General features: G+C 41.9%; 1 protein-coding gene across 1 annotated transcript in view; it reads right to left on the bottom strand.

Annotated features, from left to right (window-relative positions):
- LOC110517917 (multiple PDZ domain protein) overlaps positions 1-24965 on the bottom strand; it is a 124521-nt gene that overhangs the window by 30209 nt on the left and 69347 nt on the right. The window contains exons 18-29 of the mRNA XM_036972588.1: positions 22792-22990; positions 15314-15778; positions 15157-15231; positions 12545-12733; positions 8323-8500; positions 6167-6277; positions 5738-5806; positions 5346-5417; positions 5061-5145; positions 3471-3715; positions 2496-2587; positions 1863-2196 (exon numbers count right to left, since the gene is read on the bottom strand). Coding sequence (XP_036828483.1) covers positions 1863-2196; positions 2496-2587; positions 3471-3715; positions 5061-5145; positions 5346-5417; positions 5738-5806; positions 6167-6277; positions 8323-8500; positions 12545-12733; positions 15157-15231; positions 15314-15778; positions 22792-22990 — 2114 coding nt within the window. The remainder of the gene's footprint in view (positions 1-1862; positions 2197-2495; positions 2588-3470; positions 3716-5060; positions 5146-5345; positions 5418-5737; positions 5807-6166; positions 6278-8322; positions 8501-12544; positions 12734-15156; positions 15232-15313; positions 15779-22791; positions 22991-24965) is intronic.

Raw genomic sequence — 24965 nt, forward strand, 5'->3', positions numbered from 1 at the left:
TTATTATGGTGGAGAAGAGAGAGATCATTAACCTCATGGATTATTATGGTGGAGAAGAGAGAGATCATTAACCTCATGGATTATAATGGTGGAGAAGAGAGAGATCATTAACCTCATGGATTATAATGGTGGAGAAGTGAGATCATTAATCTCAAGGATTATTATGGCCCCCTGGTGGAGAAGAGAGAGAGAGCATTAACCTCATGGATTATAATGGTGGAGAAGTGAGATCATTAACCTCATGGATTATTATGGCCCCCTGGTGGAGAAGAGAGAGATCATTAACCTCATGGATTATAATGGTGGAGAAGAGAGAGATCATTAACCTCGTGGATTATTATGGTGGAGAAGAGAGAGATCATTAACCTCATGGATTATAATGGCCCCCTGGTGGAGAAGAGAGCGATCATTAACCTTGTGGATTATTATGGTGGAGAAGAGAGAGATCATTAACCTCATGGATTATAATGGCCCCCTGGTGGAGAAGAGAGAGATCATTAACCTCATGGATTATTATGGTGGAGAACAGAGAGATCATTAACCTCATGGATTATTATGGTGGAGAAGAGAGAGATCATTAACCTCATGGATTATTATGGTGGAGAAGAGAGAGATCATTAACCTCATGGATTATTATGGTGGAGAAGAGAGAGATCATTAACCTCATAGATTATTATGGTGGAGAAGAGAGATCATTAACCTCATGGATTATTATGGTGGAGAAGAGAGATCATTAACCTCATGGATTATTATGGTGGAGAAGAGAGATCATTAACCTCATGGATTATTATGGTGGAGAAGAGAGATCATTGACCTCATGGATTATTATGGTGGAGAAGAGAGATCATTAACCTCATGGATTATTATGGTGGAGAAGAGAGAGATCATTAACCTCATGGATTATTATGGTGAAGAGAGAGATCATTAACCTCATGGATTATTATGGTGGAGAAGAGAGAGATCATTAACCTCATGGATTATTATGGCCCCCTGGTGGAGAAGAGAGATCATTAACCTCATGGATTATTATGGTGGAGAAGAGAGATCATTAACCTCATGGATTATTATGGTGGAGAAGAGAGATCATTAACCTCATGGATTATTATGGTGGAGAAGAGAGATTATTAACCTCATGGATTATTATGGTGGAGAAGAGAGAGATCATTAACCTCATGGATTATTATGGTGGAGAAGAGAGAGATCATTAACCTCATGGATTATTATGGTGGAGAAGAGAGAGATCATTAACCTCATGGATTATTATGGTGGAGAAGAGAGAGATCATTAACCTCATGGATTATTATGGTGGAGAAGAGAGAGAAAAGATACTATAAAAGCTACTATTTTATTTTACCCCAGTAGAGGGTGTTCTACAGTACATCATCAGACCAGTTGGTATTTTATCCCAGTAGAGGGTGTTCTACAGTACATCATCAGACCAGTTGGTATGTTACCCCAGTAGAGGGTGTTCTACAGTACAGTACATCATCAGACCAGTTGGTATGTTACCCCAGTAGAGGGTGTTCTACAGTACATCATCAGACCAGTTGGTATGTTACCCCAGTAGAGGGTGTTCTACAGTACATCATCAGACCAGTTGGTATGTTACCCCAGTAGAGGGTGTTCTACAGTACATCATCAGACCAGTTGGTATGTTACCCCAGTAGAGGGTGTTCTACAGTATATCATCCCGATGATGAGGCCGAGTTATGTGTGTCCTTAACAGACCTCCACGGTACACACACACAAACACACACTATATATCTCTCTCTTTCTCTCTCTCTCTCTCTCTCTTTCTCGCTCTCTCTTTCTCCCATCTCTCTCTCTCTCTCTCTCACACTCCCTCTCTCTGTCTCTCTTACCAGTAGCGTGTCACACCCCCCCACGATGCTGAGTCCCAGGCCCAAGTGTCCTTTACAGATCTCTATGGTGCTGTCAACGCCGGGTATTATGGGACAGCACAGGAGGTCAGGGGTCAGAGCGGAGCCCGTTGGCCAATCAGATCGCCCGCTGGAGGAGGAGGAGGCGTTCCTGGCAGTGCCGACAGAGGAGTGGGGAGGAATGGGGGGATGGGAGGTAGAGACGTGGATGGAGGGGTGGAGAAAAGAGGAGAGAGAGATGGAGGGATGGAGGGAGGAAGAGGAGGAGTCCCCAGCCATGGGTCCTTGAGTCATCTGCGCCAGAGCGGCTTTATTCCTGATCAAAACAATAACATCTCTGTTAGACATCACAGTCGCCATCTTGGAAATATAATGAAGTAATTGGTGGTCACAATTGATTAAATTGTCACCGTATTGACAACGAATAAATCCATAATAGTTACTATATTTCAAGCACAGTAAAATCACATGACTTTAACACAAGTCAAATGACTTTGATATGGTTTGATTTTATTTGATACAAACTCTTCTACACGAAAAGTCAAAAAAAGGGGGCATCTCAACAGCGTGTCGTGTAATCCCATTTACTGTGTGGTGCGAGGTTCTATACTGTACCTGCTGAGGAGAATCTGGACTTTAGAAGGAGCACCGTTGAGGATGGCTGTAGCGTTCTGGTGACTACGACCATACAGGATCTGACCGTTGATCTACAACCAGGACATAATATATAATACTACACATTACTACTATATCTGACGGTACTGTATGTTAGGGGCTGTGGTCCTCTACAACAGTGTTGAGGAATGGCTGTAGCGATCTGGTTACTATGACCATACAGGATCTGACCGTTGATCTACAACCAGGACATCATATATAATACTACACATTACTACTATATCTGACGGTACTGTATGTTAGGGGCTGTGGTCCTCTACAACAGTGTTGAGGAATGGCTGTAGTGATCTGGTGACTACGACCATACAGGATCGACACATCGTGGAGTGCCTGGACACAGCCCTTAGCTGTGGTAGATTGGCCATATACCACAAACCCCCTGAGGTGCCTTATTGCTATTATAAACATCCTAAATATAAGGGGGGGGTTGGTGGGATTTAATCATAGAGGTGCATAGAGGGTCCTTCTTTGTATCTGGCCATCATAGAGGTGGATAGAGGGTCCTTCTTTGTATCTGTGCCATCATAGAGGTGGATAGAGGGTCCTTCTTTGTATCTGTGCCATCATAGAGGTGGATAGAGGGTCCTTCTTTGTATCTGGCCATCATAGAGGTGGATAGAGGGTCCTTCTTTGTATCTGGCCATCATAGAGGTGGATAGAGGATATTTCTTTGTATCTGGCTATCATAGAGGTGGATAGAGGATCCTTCTTTGTATCTGGCCATCATAGAGGTGTCATAGAGGGTCCTTCTTTGTATCTGTGCCATCCTGTATTCTGTGACAGCATGGCCAGCTCCATTCATGGCTGTCTGCATTGAAGCTTCTACGAGTCATTAAAACAAACTGAAAGAGGGGCATACTGCCACCTGCAGTGTGGTGTCTCTTTCTCTAATCTCTCTCACACACACTGACTCACCTCCAGTAGCTCATCTCCCACCCGTATCCGACCGTCTCGCCCCGCCGCCCCCTGGGGGTCGACCCCGGCCACGTAGACGCCGAGGTGGGCTCTGGAACCTTCCCTGTCCTCCGTCAGGCTGAGACCCAGACCAGGAACCAGACCCTGTCCCGGGGCCTCGGTGCTAGTGACTCCACGGGGACTCTTCTCCAGTTCTATCATATGGAGCTCACCTGGCAGACCTCCATACCTGGACATCATCTTCTCTGTGTGGGGGGGGGGGACGGGGGGGGGGGGGGGGGGGGGGACAGAGAGGAAGCAGTAGCGATATAGAGAAAGAGAGAGAGAATCAACGTCATATTGCTTATTCTGGTTCAGTGTCTAGGACACTAGTGCTTATTCTGGTTCAATCCCCTCCTGTCAGTGTCTAGGAGACTAGTGGTTATTCTGGTTCAATCCCCTCCTGTCAGTGTCTAGGAGACTAGTGCTTATTCTGGTTCAATCCCCTCCTGTCAGTGTCTAGGAGACTAGTGGTTATTCTGGTTCAATCCCCTCCTGTCAGTGTCTAGGAGACTAGTGGTTATTCTGGTTCAATCCCCTCCTGTCAGTGTCTAGGAGACTAGTGGTTATTCTGGTTCAATCCCCTCCTGTCAGTGTCTAGGGGACTAGTGGTTATTCTGGTTCAATCCCCTCCTGTCAGTGTCTAGGAGACTAGTGGTTATTCTGGTTCAATCCCCTCCTGTCAGTGTCTAGGAGACTAGTGGTTATTCTGGTTCCATCCCCTCCTGTCAGTGTCTAGGAGACTAGTGGTTATTCTGGTTCAATCCCCTCCTGTCAGTGTCTAGGAGACTAGTGGTTATTCTGGTTCCATCCCCTCCTGTCAGTGTCTAGGAGACTAGTGGTTATTCTGGTTTAATCCCCTCCTGTCAGTGTCTAGGAGACTAGTGGTTATTCTGGTTTAATCCCCTCCTGTCAGTGTCTAGGAGACCAGCGGTTAATCTGGTTCAATCCCCTCCTGTCAGTGTCTAGGAGACTAGTGCTTATTCTGGTTTAATCCCCTCCTGTCAGTGTCTAGGAGACTAGTGGTTATTCTGGTTCAATCCCCTTCTGTCAGTGTCTAGGAGACTAGTGGTTATTCTGGTTCAATCCCCTCCTGTCAGTGTCTAGGAGACTAGTGCTTATTCTGGTTCAATCCCCTCCTGTCAGTGTCTAGGAGACTAGTGGTTATTCTGGTTCAATCCCCTCCTGTCAGTGTCTAGGAGACTAGTGGTTATTCTGGTTCCATCCCCTCCTGTCAGTGTCTAGGAGACTAGTGGTTATTCTGGTTCAATCCCCTCCTGTCAGTGTCTAGGAGACTAGTGGTTATTCTGGTTCCATCCCCTCCTGTCAGTGTCTAGGAGACTAGTGGTTATTCTGGTTCAGTGTCTAGGAGACTAGTGCTTATTCTGGTTCAATCCCCTCCTGTCAGTGTCTAGGACACTAGTGCTTATTCTGGCAGGCCTATAGTGATGTGTGTGATGTGTGTGTGTGTGTGTGTGTGTGTGTGTGTGTGTGTGTGTGTGTGTGTGTGTGCGGCGTGTGTGTGCGTGCGCGCTCGTATGTGTAACCCACTCCAGCCGTCGTCTTCTGTGTCTCTCCGTGTGATTGGTGCAGAGACAGTTGTGGGGCTTCTCCTGACCGTCCTATTGGCTGTCGGCTGAAGACGCGGGGACAAACACAGGAAAACAGGGTGTGTTCAAAACAAACACACCCCATATAGATATACACATGTAGACAGGTCTGTATTAGTGGTAGTGAGAGGCTGTATAAGTGCAGTATATGAAAACAGGGTATGTCTGTTTTTAAGGGTTATGGTTAGGGGGGGGCACACACAGTCTCACACACAGGTGTACAAACCTTAAAGGGAGTAGGGGTGAAGGGGTTGGCGGGGGAGAGACTAAGGAACAGACCACTGTGACTCTCTGGCATCTATATACAGGGCCACACAGGGAATACACACCACATACAGAGTACAGAGTACAGACTTATAAAGGTATAGTTCTGTCTCTATGATGAAAACACATGGGAATCAACAACACAGCCTAGACGTGACACAAGTACAAAGAGCTGGATAGAATATGCACCTGTTTTAGCAATTGACAGCATCATTGATGTGCCCTCTAGCCAACTCTATGTTTCTAGTGAACAAAACATAGAGTTGCACAGCTGTTCTATATTCTAACATCAAATGCTATGGTACATAGATCCACATTCTACACAGAATATATATATCTTATTCTAATACAAACCCTGTTGTTCGGTGAGTCCCTGTGTGATGCTGAGGCTTGTCTCTCATGGTTGGAGAGCACAGGAGAGGACTGCCGGGGAGAAGATATGAAACACAGAAGAGAGAGAGAGAGAGAGAGAGAGAGAGAGAGAGAGAGAGAGAGAGAGAGAGAGAGAGAGAGAGGAAGAGAGAGAGAGAGACAGAGAGAGAGAGAGAGAGAGTGAGAGAGACAGAGAGAGAGAGAGAGAGAGAGAGAGAGACAGAGAGAGAGAGAGAGAGAGAGAGAGAGAAAGAGAGAGAGAGAGAGAGAGACAGAGAGAGAGAGAGAGAGAGAGAGAGAGACAGAGAGAGAGAGAGACAGACAGAGAGAGAGAGAGACGTCACATGATATCAGAGGACTTGTATGTGTGTGCATGCGTACATGTGAGTGGCAGTTCTAAACTAAACCGACCTGTGATTTGTGTTGTCCAGTCTGTACCAGGAAGACAACAGGGTCTCCAGCACTACGGATGGCCTCCACTGCCTGCTCATGGCTGGCATCTCTCAGATCCACGCCTCCTACCTGATCAATCAGAAATAAATCAACCAATCAAATGCATTCACGAAGCCCTTTTTACATCAGCAGTGCATTACAGTTAATCGGCCTAGACTTCAAAGAGCAAGCAGAAGAAGAAGTAGAAGATGTAGAAGATGTAGAAGAAGAAGAAGAAGTAGAAGAAGAAAAATAAGAAGAATCAGAAGAAGAAGCAGAAGCAGAAAAGAAGAAGCAGAAGAAGAAGAAGAATCAGAAGAAGAAGAAGAAGTAGAAGAAGCAGAAAAAGATGTAGAAGAAGAAGCAGAAGGAGCAGAAGAAGTAGAAGAAGATGTAGAAGAAGAATCAGATGAAGAATCAGAAGCAGAAGAAGAAGCAGAAGAAGTAGAAGCAGAAGAATAAAAAGCAGAAGAAGAAGAAGAAGCAGAAGAAGTAGAAGAAGAATCAGAAGAAGTAGAAGCAGAAGAATAAAAAGCAGAAGAAGAAGCAGAAGAAGTAGAAGAAGAAGAATAAAAAGCAGAAGAAGAATCAGAAGAAGTAGAAGCAGAAGAATAAAAAGCAGAAGAAGAAGCAGAAGAAGTAGAAGAAGAATCAGAAGAAGAATCAGAAGAAGTAGAAGAAGAAGTAGAAGAAGAAGTAGAAGAAGAAGTAGAAGAAGAAGAAGTATAATAAGAATCAGAAGAAGAATCAGAAGCAGAAGAAGAAGAAGAAGTAGAAGAAGAAGTAGAAGAATAAGTAGAAGAATAAGCAGAAGAAGATGTAGAAGAAGAAGAAGAAGAATCAGAAGAAGAATCAGAAGAAGAAGCAGAAGCAGAAGTAGAAGAAGAAGTAGAAGAAGAAGTAGAAGAAGAAGAAGTATAATAAGAATCAGAAGAAGAATCAGAAGCAGAAGAAGAATCAGAAGAAGAAGTAGAAGAAGAAGTAGAAGAAGAAGAAGAATAAAAAGCAGCAGAAGAAGAATCAGAAGAAGAAGAAGAATCAGAAGAAGAAGAAGAAGTAGAAGAAGCAGAAAAAGATGTAGAAGAAGAAGCAGAAGGAGCAGAAGAAGTAGAAGAAGATGTAGAAGATGAATCAGATGAAGAATCAGAAGCAGAAGAAGAAGCAGAAGCAGAAGAAGAAGCAGAAGAAGTAGAAGCAGAAGAATAAAAAGCAGAAGAAGAATCAGAAGAAGTAGAAGCAGAAGAATAAAAAGCAGAAGAAGAAGCAGAAGAAGTAGAAGAAGAATCAGAAGAAGAATCAGAAGAAGTAGAAGAAGAAGTAGAAGAAGAAGTAGAAGAAGAAGTAGAAGAAGAAGAAGTATAATAAGAATCAGAAGAAGAATCAGAAGCAGAAGAAGAAGAAGAAGTAGAAGAAGAAGTAGAAGAAGAAGTAGAAGAAGAAGTAGAAGAAGAAGTAGAAGAATAAGCAGAAGAAGATGTAGAAGAAGAAGAAGAAGAATCAGAAGAAGAATCAGAAGAAGAAGCAGAAGCAGAAGTAGAAGAAGAAGTAGAAGAAGAAGTAGAAGAAGAAGAAGTATAATAAGAATCAGAAGAAGAATCAGAAGCAGAAGAAGAATCAGAAGAAGAAGTAGAAGAAGAAGTAGAAGAAGAAGTAGAAGAAGAAGTAGAAGAAGAAGAAGTATAATAAGAATCAGAAGAAGAATCAGAAGCAGAAGAAGAATCAGAAGAAGAAGTAGAAGAAGAAGTAGAAGAAGAAGTAGAAGAAGAAGTAGAAGAAGAAGAAGTATAATAAGAATCAGAAGAAGAATCAGAAGCAGAAGAAGAAGAAGCAGAAGAAGACGCAAAGGAAGAAGCAGAAGAAGCAGAAGAAGAAGAAGTAGAAGAAGAAGAAGAAGTAGAAGTAGAAGAAGAAGTAGAAGCAGAAGAAGCAGAAGAAATAGAAGAAGCAAAAGAAGCAGAAGTGGAAGAAGAAGATGACGAAAAAGATGAAGAAGAATCAAGTGATGTGTGGCCAGGAAAACTCACCAGAAGGAAGAAACACACACACACACCTCTTTAATGAACACTCATCACAAACATATACATACACAAACACACACCTCATCCTCTCCCCTCTGCCTTCTCCTCTCTCCATACCTCCAGTATCCTGTCTCCAGTCTTCAGGGTGCCGTTGTGTCCAGCAGGGCTGTCTGGTGTGATATGTTTAATGAACACTCCTCTCATCACCTCTCCACTGCTCAGCCTGCTGCCCATCCCTCTCCCTCCCATGATACTGATGCCCAGAGACTGGCCTGAAGAACGCATCAACTTGACCCTGCATGGGGGGGCGGGGGTGGAGAGACAGAGAGAGAGAGACAGAGAGAGACAGAGAGAGAGAGAGAGCGAGAGAGAGGGGGAGGGAAAGAGAGAAAGAGAGAGAGATAGAGAGACAGAGAGAGAGAGAGAGAGAGAGAGAGAGAGAGAGAGAGAGAGAGAGAGAGAGAGAGAGAGAGAGAGGGATATGCGTCAACAGCAACATTGGGAAAATCCTCTCTATCGTAAAACAGATAAACAAAACAAAAGCAAAGTCTTGTCATGCTTTGTTGATTTCAAAAAAGCTTCTGACTCCATTTGGCATGAGGGTCTGCAAGTTATGGGGTATTTATTGTGATGTCGTTATGGGGTATTTATTGTGATGTCGTTATGGGGTATTGTGATGTCGTTATGGGGTATTGTGATGTCGTTTTGGGGTATTGTGATGTCGTTATGGGATATTGTGATGTCGTTATGGGGTATTGTGATGTCGTTATGGGGTATTGTGGTGTCGTTATGGGGTATTGTGATGTCGTTATGGGGTATTGTGATGTCGTTATGGGGTATTTATTGTGATGTCGTTATGGGGTATTTATTGTGATGTCGTTATGGGGTATTGTGATGTCGTTATGGGGTATTGTGATGTCATTATGGGGTATTGTGATGTCGTTATGGGGTATTTATTGTGATGTCGTTATGGGGTATTGTGATGTCGTTATGGGGTATTGTGATGTCGTTATGGGGTATTGTGATGTCGTTATGGGGTATTTATTGTGATGTCGTTATGGGGTATTGTGATGTCGTTATGGGGTATTTATTGTGATGTCGTTATGGGGTATTGTGGTGTCGTTATGGGGTATTGTGATGTCGTTATGGGGTATTGTGATGTCGTTATGGGGTATTTATTGTGATGTCGTTATGGGGTATTTATTGTGATGTCGTTATGGGGTATTGTGATGTCGTTATGGGGTATTGTGATGTCGTTATGGGGTATTGTGATGTCATTATGGGGTATTTATTGTGATGTCGTTATGGGGTATTGTGATGTCGTTATGGGGTATTGTGATGTCGTTATGGGGTATTGTGATGTCGTTATGGGGTATTGTGATGTCGTTATGGGGTATTGTGATGTCATTATGGGGTATTTATTGTGATGTCGTTATGGGGTATTGTGATGTCGTTATGGGGTATTTATTGTGATGTCGTTATGGGGTATTGTGATGTCGTTATGGGGTATTGTGATGTCGTTATGGGGTATTGTGATGTCGTTATGGGGTATTTATTGTGATGTCGTTATGGGGTATTGTGGTGTCGTTATGGGGTATTTATTGTGGTGTCGTTATGGGGTATTGTGATGTCGTTATGGGGTATTGTGATGTCGTTATGGGGTATTTATTGTGATGTCGTTATGGGGTATTGTGATGTCGTTATGGGGTATTGTGATGTCGTTATGGGGTATTTATTGTGATGTCGTTATGGGGTATTTATTGTGATGTCGTTATGGGGTATTTATTGTGATGTCGTTATGGGGTATTTATTGTGATGTCGTTATGGGGTATTGTGATGTCGTTATGGGGTATTTATTGTGATGTCGTTATGGGGTATTTATTGTGATGTCGTTATGGGGTATTTATTGTGATGTCGTTATGGGGTATTTATTGTGATGTCGTTATGGGGTATTGTGATGTCGTTATGGGGTATTTATTGTGATGTCGTTATGGGGTATTTATTGTGATGTCGTTATGGGGTATTGTGATGTCGTTATGGGGTATTGTGATGTCGTTATGGGATATTGTGATGTCGTTATGGGGTATTGTGATGTCGTTATGGGATATTGTGATGTCGTTATGGGGTATTGTGATGTCGTTATGGGGTATTGTGATGTCGTTATGGGGTATTGTGATGTTGTTATGGGGTATAGTGATGTCATTATTGGGTATTGTGATGTAATAAGGCTGTAACATACAATTTTGGAAAAAGTCAAAGGGCTCTGAATACTTTCTGAATGCACTGAGAGATTTAGGCCTTTAGACAGGGATAAACAGGGTGAAGGGGGTGGTGTGTGTGCCTGGCAGCCTGACCAACCAGCCGCTGTGGGAGAGACAGGGATAAACAGGGTGAAGGGGGTGGTGTGTGTGCCTGGCAGCCTGACCAACCAGCCGCTGTGGGAGAGACAGGGATAAACAGGGTGAAGGGGGTGGTGTGTGTGCCTGGCAGCCTGACCAACCAGCCGCTGTGGGAGAGACAGGGATAAACAGGGTGAAGGGGGTGGTGTGTGTGCCTGGCAGCCTGACCAACCAGCCGCTGTGGGAGAGACAGAGATAAACAGGATGAAGGGGGTGGTGTGTGTGCCTGGCAGCCTGACCAACCAGCCGCTGTGGGAAAGACAGGGATAAACAGGATGAAGGGGGTGGTGTGTGTGCCTGGCAGCCTGACCAACCAGCCGCTGTGGGAGAGACAGGGAGAAACAGGGTGAAGGGGGTGGTGTGTGTGCCTGGCAGCCTGACCAACCAGCCGCTGTGGGAGAGACAGGGAGAAACAGGGTGAAGGGGGTGGTGTGTGTGCCTGGCAGCCTGACCAACCAGCCGCTGTGGGAGAGACAGAGATAAACAGGATGAAGGGGGTGGTGTGTGTGCCTGGCAGCCTGACCAACCAGCCGCTGTGGGAGAGACAGAGATAAACAGGATGAAGGGGGTGGTGTGTGTGCCTGGCAGCCTGACCAACCAGCCGCTGTGGGAAAGACAGGGATAAACAGGATGAAGGGGGTGGTGTGTGTGCCTGGCAGCCTGACCAACCAGCCGCTGTGGGAGAGACAGAGATAAACAGGATGAAGGGGGTGGTGTGTGTGCCTGGCAGCCTGACCAACCAGCCGCTGTGGGAAAGACAGGGATAAACAGGATGAAGGGGGTGGTGTGTGTGCCTGGCAGCCTGACCAACCAGCCGCTGTGGGAAAGACAGGGATAAACAGGATGAAGGGGGTGGTGTGTGTGCCTGGCAGCCTGACCAACCAGCCGCTGTGGGACTGACAGGGATAAACAGGATGAAGGGGGTGGTGTGCATGCGTGGCAGCCTGACCAACCAGCCGATGTGGGACTGACAGGGATAAACAGGGTGAAGGGGGTGGTGTGTGTGCCTGGCAGCCTGACCAACCAGCCGCTGTGGGAAAGACAGGGAGAAACAGGATGAAGGGGGTGGTGTGTGTGCCTGGCAGCCTGACCAACCAGCCGCTGTGGGAGAGACAGAGATAAACAGGATGAAGGGGGTGGTGTGTGTGCCTGGCAGCCTGACCAACCAGCCGCTGTGGGAAAGACAGGGATAAACAGGATGAAGGGGGTGGTGTGTGTGCCTGGCAGCCTGACCAACCAGCCGCTGTGGGAAAGACAGGGATAAACAGGGTGAAGGGGGTGGTGTGTGTGCCTGGCAGCCTGACCAACCAGCCGCTGTGGGAAAGACAGGGATAAACAGGATGAAGGGGGTGGTGTGTGTGCCTGGCAGCCTGACCAACCAGCCGCTGTGGGAGAGACAGGGAGAAACAGGGTGAAGGGGGTGGTGTGTGTGCCTGGCAGCCTGACCAACCAGCCGCTGTGGGAGAGACAGGGAGAAACAGGGTGAAGGGGGTGGTGTGTGTGCCTGGCAGCCTGACCAACCAGCCGCTGTGGGAGAGACAGGGAGAAACAGGGTGAAGGGGGTGGTGTGTGTGCCTGGCAGCCTGACCAACCAGCCGCTGTGGGAGAGACAGGGAGAAACAGGGTGAAGGGGGTGGTGTGTGTGCCTGGCAGCCTGACCAACCAGCCGCTGTGGGAGAGACAGGGAGAAACAGGGTGAAGGGGGTGGTGTGTGTGCCTGGCAGCCTGACCAACCAGCCGCTGTGGGAGAGACAGGGATAAACAGGGTGAAGGGGGTGGTGTGTGTGCCTGGCAGCCTGACCAACCAGCCGCTGTGGGAGAGACAGGGAGAAACAGGGTGAAGGGGGTGGTGTGTGTGCGTGCTCGAGTGTCACAACGAGTGTGTATTATCTGTGCACTACAGCGTTAGACTATAAAGAAGGACAGCAACGTTTACTAACCTTCTAGGTTGAGCCCAACTGAGGTTAGTAGGATAAACCAACATCTCGTCCTCTCTCTCTTCTTCCTCTCTCACCTCCTCCTCCTCCTCCTCTCGCTTCCTCTCCACTTTCTTCTCCTCCTCTCTCACTCCATCCACACCTCTCCTCTCGTTCAGTGGTACGGGTGAGGGTGGGGGTTTAGGGATTAGGCTACAGGGAAAAAGATCACATGCTTTATAAACAGTAAAATGTTCATTTTTAATATTTTGTATAAACTATAACATTATTCCTTATGATACAATTATCAATATTATGTTTCTCTTTGTTTATTTATTTATTTGTTTATTTGTTTATTTTTGTTTTATTTGTTGTTGCCACAAAGGTCTTTTACCAAATAGGGCTCTCTTCTGTGTCTGTGTCTCTGTCTGTCTGTGTGTGTGTGTGTGTCTGTGTGTGTGTGAGGTAATAAGCCCATTATATTGAGTGATAGCCATATCTACACAGCAGGAGTCTGTAAAAAGGAGCAGTGGAGAGCATTACAACATGTTACAGCAGTAGTAGAGAGAGAGAGGAAGAGAGAGGGGAGGAAGAGGGAGGGGGAGGAGAGAGGGGAGGGGGAGGAGAGAGAGGGAGGGGGAGGAGAGAGGGAGGGGGAGGAGAGAGAGACAGACAGAGAGGGGGAGACAGAGAGGGAGGGGGAGGAAGAGAGAGGGAGGGGGGGTGAGAGAGAGGGAGGGGGGAAGAGAGAGATGGAGGGGGGAAGAGAGAGAGGGAGGAAGAGAGAGAGGGAGGGGGGAAGAGAGAGAGGGGGGAAGAGAGAGAGGGGAGGAAGAGAGAGGGAGGGGAGGAAGAGAGAGGGAGGGGGGAGGAGAGAGAGGGAGGGGGGGGGAGAGAGAGGGGAGGAAGAGAGAGGGAGCGGAGGGAGAGAGAGGGAGGGGGGTGAGAGAGAGGTAGGGGGGGTGAGAGAGAGGGAGGGGGTAAGAAAGAGAGGGAGGGGGAGGAGAGAGATGGAGGGGGGAAGAGAGTGAGGGAGGGGGTGAGAGAGAGGGAGGTACTGAGCTCTATAGGTGAGTCTAAAAATAGCCTTCTATACCACATGAATGTTAAAAAATACGTTTTGTGGCCTACATCCCAGCCTGTGTCAGATCCGGCCGTGACCGGGAGTCCCATAGGGCGGCGCACATTTGGCCCAGCGTTATCCGGGTTAGGGGAGCATTTGGCAGGGGGGTGGGGCTTTTCTTGGCTCATCGCTCTCTAGTGACTCCTTGTGGCGGGCTGGGCGCCTGCAGGCTGACAGTGTTTCCTCTGACACATTGGTGCGGCTGACCTCCGGGTTCAGCGGTTGGGTGTTAAGGAGCGAGGTTTGGCGGGTCATGTTTCAGACGACGCATGGCTTGACCTTCGCTTGAGGCTGAAGGGTTGAGGCTGAAGAAAGGAGCCTAAGTGTAGGGTTGAGGTGGAGCTATAAGTCTCAGTGTAGGGTTGAGGTGGAGCCTTAAGACTCAGTGTAGGGTTGAGGTGGAGCTATAAGGCTCAGTGTAGGATTGAGGTTGAGCTATAAGGCTCAATGTAGGGTTGAGGTGGAGCTTTAAGGCACAGTGTAGGGTTGTGGTGGAGCTATAAGGCTCAGTGTAGGGTTGAGGTGGAGCCTTAAGACTCAGTGTAGGGTTGAGGTGGAGCTATAAGGCTCAGTGTAGGGTTGTGGTGGAGCCTTAAGACTCAGTGTAGGGTTGTGGTGGAGCTATAAGGCTCAGTGTAGGGTTGAGGTGGAGCCTTAAGACTCAGTGTAGGGTTGAGGTGGAGCTATAAGGCTCAGTGTAGGGTTGAGGTTGAGCTATAAGGCTCAATGTAGGGTTGAGGTGGAGCTTTAAGGCACAGTGTAGGGTTGTGGTGGAGCTATAAGGCTCAGTGTAGGGTTGAGGTGGAGCCTTAAGACTCAGTGTAGGGTTGTGGTGGAGCTATAAGTCTCAGTGTAGGCTTGAGGTGGAGCCTTAAGACTCAGTGTAGGGTTGAGGTGGAGCTATAAGGCTCAGTGTAGGATTGAGGTTGAGCTATAAGGCTCAATGTAGGGTTGAGGTGGAGCTTTAAGGCTCAGTGTAGGGTTGTGGTGGAGCTATAAGGCTCAGTGTAGGGTTGAGGTGGAGCCTTAAGACTCAGTGTAGGGTTGAGGTGGAGCTATAAGGCTCAGTGTAGGGTTGAGGTTGAGCTATAAGGCTCAATGTAGGGTTGTGGTGGAGCTTTAAGGCTCAGTGTAGGGTTGTGGTGGAGCTATAAGGCTCAGTGTAGGGTTGAGGTGGAGCCTTAAGACTCAGTGTAGGGTTGAGGTGGAGCCTTAAGACTCAGTGTAGGGTTGAGGTGGAGCCTTAAGACTCAGTGTAGGGTTGAGGTGGAGCCTTAAGACTCAGTGTAGGGTTGAGGTGGAGCCTTAAGACTCAGTGTAGAGTTGAGGTGGAGACTTAAGACTCAGTGTAGGGTTGAGGTGGAGCATTAAGACTCAGTGTAGGGTTGAGGTGTAGCTTTAAGACTCAGTGTAGGGTTGAGGTTGAAGAAAGGAGCTTTAAGAGTCAGTGTAGGGTTGAGGCTGGAGAAAGCGCTCGAGCAAGCAAGGGTTTGAGATAGGGTTGGAAGCTTACCTTTGGATTGGAGCTGTGGCTGAGAGACCGAGGCCGGGGTTGACGCTAGAGCTGGGGTAAGGGTTGAGGCTAGAGCTAGGGTAAGGGTTGAGGTTAGGGTTGGAGTTAGGGCTTTATGTTTATTGTTATTTGTTTCAGTTTCAAGACGGGATCTTACCTCTTGTCTGGGGGTGGGGGTCTGGGTGGGCCTTTGGTTGGCGTTGAGGCTGGAGCTGTACTTGTAGCTGATACTACAGGTCTGGGTAGAGAAGGGCCTTGAGGCCTTGGGGCTGTAGCTGGACCTGGAGTTGGGACTGTTGAGGCTGTATCTGGGGCTCCAGGAGGGGTAGGGGAAGGGGTTAGACCTCCAGGGGGAGTAGGGGAAGGGGTCAGACCTCCAGGAGGGGTAGGGGAAGGGGTCAGACCTCCAGGAGGGGTAGGGGAAGGGGTCAGACCTCCAGGAGGGGTAGGGGAAGGGGTCAGACCTCCAGGAGGGGTAGGGGAAGGGGTCGGACCTCCAGCAGGGGTAGGGGAGGGTGTCAGGGGGCAGGGTGAGGGGCCGTCCACCATGATGGATGACAGAGGCTGCTGGGCCATAGAGGCACGGTGCTCCTCTACCAGAAACGAAGGGATGAATGTCACACTGTGGAGTGAAAGGTAAAATAAAGAGAGAGAGAGAGAGAGAGAGAGAGAGAGAGAGAGAGAGAGAGAGAGAGAGAGAGAAAGAAAGAAAGAGAGAGGGATGAGCGAGTGAGTTGATAGAGAGAGACGTAGTTAATGTAGGTATGTGTCTGTGTTTGTGTCATTTAGACAAAAGTCCTAAGATAGTTAAAAACTAGACAATAATGGAGCTGATCATTACAAACATATTGAAATTATGATGATTCATACTGGACAATAAAGGATACTGGATATTATAGGATACTGGATATTAAAGGATACTGGATATTAAAGGATACTGGACATTAAAGGATTCTGGATATTAAAGGATACTGGATATTAAAGGACATTAAAGGATATTAATAAAGGATACTGGATATTAAAGGATACTGGACATTAAAGGATACTGGATATTAAAGGATATTAAAGGATATTAAAGGATACTGGACATTAAAGGATACTGGATATTAAAGGATACTGGATATTAAAGGATATTGGATATTAAAGGATATTAATTAAAGGATACTGGACATTAAAGGATACTGGAAATTAAAGGATACTGTATATTAAAGGATATTAAAGGATACTGGATATTAAAGGATATTAAAGGATACTGGATATTAAAGGATATTAAAGGATACTGGATATTAAAGGATACTGGATATTAAAGGATACTGTATATTAAAGGATATTAAAGGATACTGGACATGAAAGGATACTGGATATTAAAGGATATTAAAGGATACTGGATATTAAAGGATATTAAAGGATACTGGATATTAAAGGATACTGGATATTAAAGGATATTAAAGGATACTGGACATTAAAGGATACTGGATATTAAAGGATATTAAAGGATACTGGATATTAAAGGATATTAATGGATATTAAAGGATACTGGACATTAAAGGATATTAAAGGATATTAAAGGATACTGGATATTAAAGGATATTAATGGATATTAAAGGATACTGGACATTAAAGGATATTAAAGGATATTAAAGGATACTGGATATTAAAGGATATTAATGGATATTAAAGGATACTGGACATTAAAGGATATTAAAGGATACTGGACATTAAAGGATATTAAAGGATACTGGATATTAAAGGATACTAGATATTAAAGGATACTAGATATTAAAGGATACTAGATATTAAAGGATACTGGATATTAAAGGATACTGGATATTAAATGATACTGGATATTAAAGGATATTAAAGGATACTGGATATTAAAGGATACTAGATATTAAAGGATACTAGATATTAAAGGATACTGGATATTAAAGGATACTGGATATTAAATGATACTGGATATTAAAGGATACTGGATATTAAAGGATACTGGATATTAAAGGATATTAAAGGATACTGGATATTAAAGGATACTAGATATTAAAGGATACTAGATATTAAAGGATACTGGATATTAAAGGATACTGGATATTAAAGGATACTGGATATTAAAGGATACTGGATATTAAAGGATACTGGATATTAAAGGATAATGGATATTAAAGGATAATGAATATTAAAGGATACTGGATATTAAAGGATAATGTATATTTAAGGATAATGGATATTAAAGGATACTGGATATTAAAGGATAATGGATATTAAAGGATACTGGATATTAAAGGATACTGGATATTAAATTATATTAAAGGATACTGGATATTAAAGGATATTAAAGGATACTGGATATTAAAGGATACTAGATATCAAAGGATACTGGATATTAAAGGATACTGGATATTAAAGGATATTAAAGGATACTGGATATTAAAGGATATTAAAGGATACTGGATATTAAAGGATACTGGATATTAAAGGATATTAAAGAATACTGGATATTAAAGGATACTGGATATTAAAGGATACCAGATATTAAAGGATACTGGATATTAAAGGATACTGGATATTAAAGGATATTAAATGATACTGGACATTAAAGAATATTAAAGGATACTGGATATTAAAGGATACTGGATATTAAAGGATATTAAAGGATACTGGATATTAAAGGATACTGGATATTAAAGGATACTGGACATTAAAGGATACTGGATATTAAAGGATACTGGACATTAAAGGATACTGGACATTAAAGGATACTGGACATTAAAGGATACTGGACATTAAAGGATACTGGATATTAAAGGATATTAAAGGATACTGGACATTAAAGGATATTAAATGATATTATAGGATACTGGATATTAAAGGATACTGGATATTAAAGGATATTAAAGGATACTGGACATTAAAGGATATTAAAGGATATTAAAGGATACTGGACATTAAAGGATACTGGATATTAAAGGATACTGGATATTAAAGGATCCTGGATATTAAAGGATATTAAAGGATACTGGACATTAAAGGATATTAAAGGATATTAAAGGATACTGGATATTAAAGGATACTGGATATTAAAGGATACTGGATAATAAAGGATATTAAAGGATACTGGACATTAAAGGATATTAAAGGATACTGGACATTAAAGGATACTGGATATTAAAGGATACTGGATATTAAAGGATACTGGATATTAAAGGATACTGTATATTAAAGGATACTGGATATTAAAGGATATTAAAGGATACTGGATATTAAAGGATACTGGATATTAAAGGATACTGAACATTAAAGGATACTGGATATTAAAGGATACTGGACATTAAAGGATACTGGACATTAAAGGATACTGGACATTAAAGGATACTGGATATTAAAAGATACTGGATATTAAAGGATATTAAAGGATATTAAAGGATACTGGATATTAAAGGATACTGGATATTAAAGGATACTGGATAATAAAGGATATTAAAGGATACTGGACATTAAAGGATATTAAAGGATACTGGACATTAAAGGATACTGGATATTAAAGGATACTGGATATTAAAGGATACTGGACATTAAAGGACATTAAAGGATACTGGACATTAAAGGATACTGGACATTAAAGGATACTGGATATTAAAGGATATTAAAGGATACTGGATATTAAAGGATATTAAAGGATACTGGATATTAAAGGATACAGGACATTAAATAATACTGGATATTAAAGGATACTAGATATTAAAGGATACTGGATATTAAAGGATACTGGACATTAAAGGATACTGGACATTAAAGGATACTGGATATTAAAGGATACTGGATATTAAAGGATATTAAAGGATACCGGATATAAAAGGATACTGGATATTAAAGGATACTGGATATTAAAGGATACTGGATATTAAAGGATATTAAAGGATACTGGATATTAAAGGATATTAAAGGATACTGGACATTAAAGGATACTGGATATTAAAGGATACTGGATATTAAAGGATATTAAAGGATACTGGATATTAAAGGATATTAAAGGATACTGGATATTAAAGGATACTGGATATTAAAGGATATTAAAGGATACTGGACATTAAAGGATATTAAAGGATATTAAAGGATACTGGATATTAAATGATACTGGATATTAAAGGATACTGGACATTAAAGGATACTTGACGACATTAAAGGATATTAAAGGATACATGCTATTAAAGGATACTGGATATTAAAGGATACTGGATATTAAAGGATACTGGATATTAAAGGATACTGGATATTAAAGGATATTAAAGGATACTGGATATTAAAGGATACTGGACATTAAAGGATATTAAAGGATACTGGATATTAAAGGATATTAAAGGATACTGGATATTAAAGGATATTAAAGGATACTGGACATTAAAGGATATTAAAGGATACTGGATATTAAAGGATACTGGACATTAAAGGATACTGGATATTAAAGGATACTGGACATTAAAGGATATTAAAGGATACTGGATATTAAAGGATATTAATGGATACTGGATATTAAAGGATACTAGATATTAAAGGATATTAAAGGATACTAGATATTAAAGGATATTAAAGGATACTGGACATTAAAGGATACTGGACATTAAAGGATATTAAAGGATACTGGATATTAAAGGATATTAAAGGATACTGGATATTAAAGGATACTAGATATTAAAGGATATTAAAGGATACTAGATATTAAAGGATATTAAAGGATACTGGATATTAAAGGATACTGGACATTGAAGGATATTAAAGGATATTAAAGGATACTGGATATTAAAGGATACTGGACATTAAAGGATACTGGACATTAAAGGATACTGGACATTAAAGGATACTGGATATTAAAGGATACAGGACATTAAATGATACTGGATATTAAAGGATACTAGATATTAAAGGATACTGGATATTAAAGGATACTGGATATTAAAGGATACTGGACATTAAAGGATACTGGATATTAAAGGATACTGGATATTAAAGGATATTAAAGGATACCGGATATAAAAGGATACTGGATATTAAAGGATACTGGATATTAAAGGATACTGGATAGTAAAGGATATTAAAGGATACTGGATATTAAAGGATATTAAAGGATACTGGACATTAAAGGATACTGGATATTAAAGGATACTGGATATTAAAGGATATTAAAGGATACTGGATATTAAAGGATATTAAAGGATACTGGATATTAAAGGATACTGGATATTAAAGGATATTAAAGGATACTGGACATTAAATGATATTAAAGGATATTAAAGGATACTGGATATTAAATGATACTGGATATTAAAGGATACTGGACATTAAAGGATACTTGACGACATTAAAGGATATTAAAGGATACTTGATATTAAAGGATACTGGATATTAAAGGATACTGGACATTAAAGGATACTGGACATTAAAGGATACTGGACATTAAAGGATACTGGACATTAAAGGATACTGGATATTAAAGGATATTAAAGGATACTGGACATTAAAGGATATTAAATGATATTATAGGATACTGGATATTAAAGGATACTGGATATTAAAGGATATTAAAGGATACTGGACATTAAAGGATATTAAAGGATATTAAAGGATACTGGACATTAAAGGATACTGGATATTAAAGGATACTGGATATTAAAGGATCCTGGATATTAAAGGATATTAAAGGATACTGGACATTAAAGGATATTAAAGGATATTAAAGGATACTGGATATTAAAGGATACTGGATATTAAAGGATACTGGATAATAAAGGATATTAAAGGATACTGGACATTAAAGGATATTAAAGGATACTGGACATTAAAGGATACTGGATATTAAAGGATACTGGATATTAAAGGATACTGTATATTAAAGGATACTGGATATTAAAGGATATTAAAGGATACTGGATATTAAAGGATACTGGATATTAAAGGATACTGAACATTAAAGGATACTGGATATTAAAGGATACTGGACATTAAAGGATACTGGACATTAAAGGATACTGGACATTAAAGGATACTGGATATTAAAAGATACTGGATATTAAAGGATATTAAAGGATATTAAAGGATACTGGATATTAAAGGATACTGGATATTAAAGGATACTGGATAATAAAGGATATTAAAGGATACTGGACATTAAAGGATATTAAAGGATACTGGACATTAAAGGATACTGGATATTAAAGGATACTGGATATTAAAGGATACTGGACATTAAAGGACATTAAAGGATACTGGACATTAAAGGATACTGGACATTAAAGGATACTGGATATTAAAGGATATTAAAGGATACTGGATATTAAAGGATATTAAAGGATACTGGATATTAAAGGATACAGGACATTAAATAATACTGGATATTAAAGGATACTAGATATTAAAGGATACTGGATATTAAAGGATACTGGACATTAAAGGATACTGGACATTAAAGGATACTGGATATTAAATGATACTGGATATTAAAGGATATTAAAGGATACCGGATATAAAAGGATACTGGATATTAAAGGATACTGGATATTAAAGGATACTGGATATTAAAGGATATTAAAGGATACTGGATATTAAAGGATATTAAAGGATACTGGACATTAAAGGATACTGGATATTAAAGGATACTGGATATTAAAGGATATTAAAGGATACTGGATATTAAAGGATATTAAAGGATACTGGATATTAAAGGATACTGGATATTAAAGGATATTAAAGGATACTGGACATTAAAGGATATTAAAGGATATTAAAGGATACTGGATATTAAATGATACTGGATATTAAAGGATACTGGACATTAAAGGATACTTGACGACATTAAAGGATATTAAAGGATACTTGCTATTAAAGGATACTGGATATTAAAGGATACTGGATATTAAAGGATATTAAAGGATACTGGATATTAAAGGATATTAATGGATACTGGATATTAAAGGATACTAGATATTAAAGGATATTAAAGGATACTAGATATTAAAGGATATTAAAGGATACTGGATATTAAAGGATACTGGACATTGAAGGATATTAAAGGATATTAAAGGATACTGGACATTAAAGGATACTGGACATTAAAGGATATTAAAGGATACTGGATATTAAAGGATATTAAAGGATACTGGATATTAAAGGATACTAGATATTAAAGGATATTAAAGGATACTAGATATTAAAGGATATTAAAGGATACTGGATATTAAAGGATACTGGACATTGAAGGATATTAAAGGATATTAAAGGATACTGGATATTAAAGGATACTGGACATTAAAGGATACTGGACATTAAAGGATACTGGACATTAAAGGACAAGGAAAGACAGGAGAGTTTGGATTCAGCCTTTTGGTTCTGAGGGTGTGTCCTGGTCAACTCCTATCTGGACCTATAACAGAACTCCTCTGCATCACGACTCCAGCCACAGTGTTGGTCAGGTCAGGTTGGTGGCTGGTGTGAATGTCTATATATACAGTAGACTGTAGGTGTGTGTTACCTCATATCTGAACCTATAACAGAGTGTCTCCTCAGCATGGCTCTGCACATAGCGTTGGTCAGGTTGGTTGCTGGTGTGAATGTCTATATATACAGTAGACTGTAGGTGTGTGTTACCTCATATCTGAACCTATAACAGAGTGTCTCCGCAGCATGGCTCTGCACATAGCGTTGGTCAGGTTGGTGGTGGGTTCTCCGTTAACAGCCAGGATAGTGTCCCCGACGCCCAGCCTCCCGTCCTGACAGACAGACCCTCCACGGACCACTGACCGGATCAACATCCCTGAGCCATCCTTCATAGCACTCACTGTCAGGCCTGTTAACACACACACACATACACCTGTAGTAACACTCACTGTCAGGCCTGTTAACACACACACACATACATACAGTGCCTTGCGAAAGTATTCGGCCCCCTTGAACTTTGAGACCTTTTGCCACATTTCAGGCTTCAAACATAAAGATATAAAACTGTATTTTTTTGTGAAGAATCAACAACAAGTGGGACACAATCATGAAGTGGAACGACATTTATTGGATATTTCAAACTTTTTTAACAAATCAAAAACTGAAAAATTGGGCGTGCAAAATTATTCAGCCCCCTTAAGATAATACTTTGTAGCGCCACCTTTTGCTGCGATTACAGCTGTAAGTCGCTTGGGGTATGTCTCTATCAGTTTTGCACATCGAGAGACTGACATTTTTTCCCATTCCTCCTTGCAAAACAGCTCGAGCTCAGTGAGGTTGGATGGAGAACATTTGTGAACAGCAGTTTTCAGTTCTTTCCACAGATTCCCACTCGATTGGATTCAGGTCTGGACTTTGACTTGGCCATTCTAACACCTGGATATGTTTATTTTTGAACCATTACATTGTAGATTTTGCTTTATGTTTTGGATCAATGTCTTGTTGGAAGACAAATCTCCGTCCCAGTCTCAGGTCTTTTGCAGACTCCATCAGGTTTTCTTCCAGAATGGTCCTGTATTTGGCTCCATCCATCTTCCCATCAGGCCCAAACCATGATGCTGCCACCACCATGTTTGACAGTGGGGATGGTGTGTTCAGGGTGATGAGCTGTGTTGCTTTTACGCCAAACATAACGTTTTGCATTGTTGCCAAAAAGTTCAATTTTGCTTTCATCTGACCAGAGCACCTTCTTCCACATGTTTGGTGTGTCTCCCAGGTGGATTGTGGTAAACTTTAAACAACACTTTTTATGGATATCTTTAAGAAATGGCTTTCTTCTTGCCACTCTTCCATAAAGGCCAGATTTGTGCAATATACGACTGATTGTTGTCCTATGGACAGAGTCTCCCACCTCAGCTGTAGATCTCTGCAGTTCATCCAGAGTGATCATGGGCCTCTTGGCTGCATCTCTGATCAGTCTTCTCCTTGTATGAGCTGAAAGTTTAGAGGGACGGCCAGGTCTTGGTAGATTTGCAGTGGTCTGATACTCCTTCCATTTCAATATTATTGCTTGCACAGTGCTGATTGGGATGTTTAAAGCTTGGGAAATCTTTTTGTATCCAAATCCGGCTTTAAACTTCTTCACAACAGTATCTCGGACCTGCCTGGTGTGTTCCTTGTTCTTCATGATGCTCTCTGCGCTTTTAACGGACCTCTGAGACTATCACAGTGCAGGTGCATTTATACGGAGACTTGAGACAGGTGGATTGTATTTATCATCATTAGTCATTTAGGTCAACATTGGATCATTCAGAGATCCTCACTGAACTTCTGGAGAGAGTTTGCTGCACTGAAAGTAAAGGGGCTGAATAATTTTGCACGCCCAATTTTTCAGTTTTTGATTTGTTAAAAAAGTTTGAAATATCCAATAAATGTCGTTCCACTTCATGATTGTGTCCCACTTGTTGTTGATTCTTCACAAAAAAATACAGTTTTATATCTTTATGTTTGAAGCCTGAAATGTGGCAAATGGTCGCAAAGTTCAAGGGGGCCGAATATTTTCGCAAGGCACTGTACCTGTAGTAACACTCACTGTCAGGCCTGTTAACACACACACACATATATATATATACCTGTAGTCACATTACAACACATTACAACACATATACCTGTAGTCACATTACAACACATTACAACACATATACCTGTAGTTACACTACAACACATATACCTGTAGTTACACTACAACACATATACCTGTAGTTACACTACAACACATATACCTGTAGTTACACTACAACACACTACAACACATATACCTGTAGTTACACTACAACACACTACAACACATATACCTGTAGTCACATTACAACACATATACCTGT

Source organism: Oncorhynchus mykiss, unplaced genomic scaffold, assembly GCF_013265735.2.
Source record: "Oncorhynchus mykiss isolate Arlee unplaced genomic scaffold, USDA_OmykA_1.1 un_scaffold_182, whole genome shotgun sequence".
NCBI lineage: Eukaryota > Metazoa > Chordata > Actinopteri > Salmoniformes > Salmonidae > Oncorhynchus > Oncorhynchus mykiss.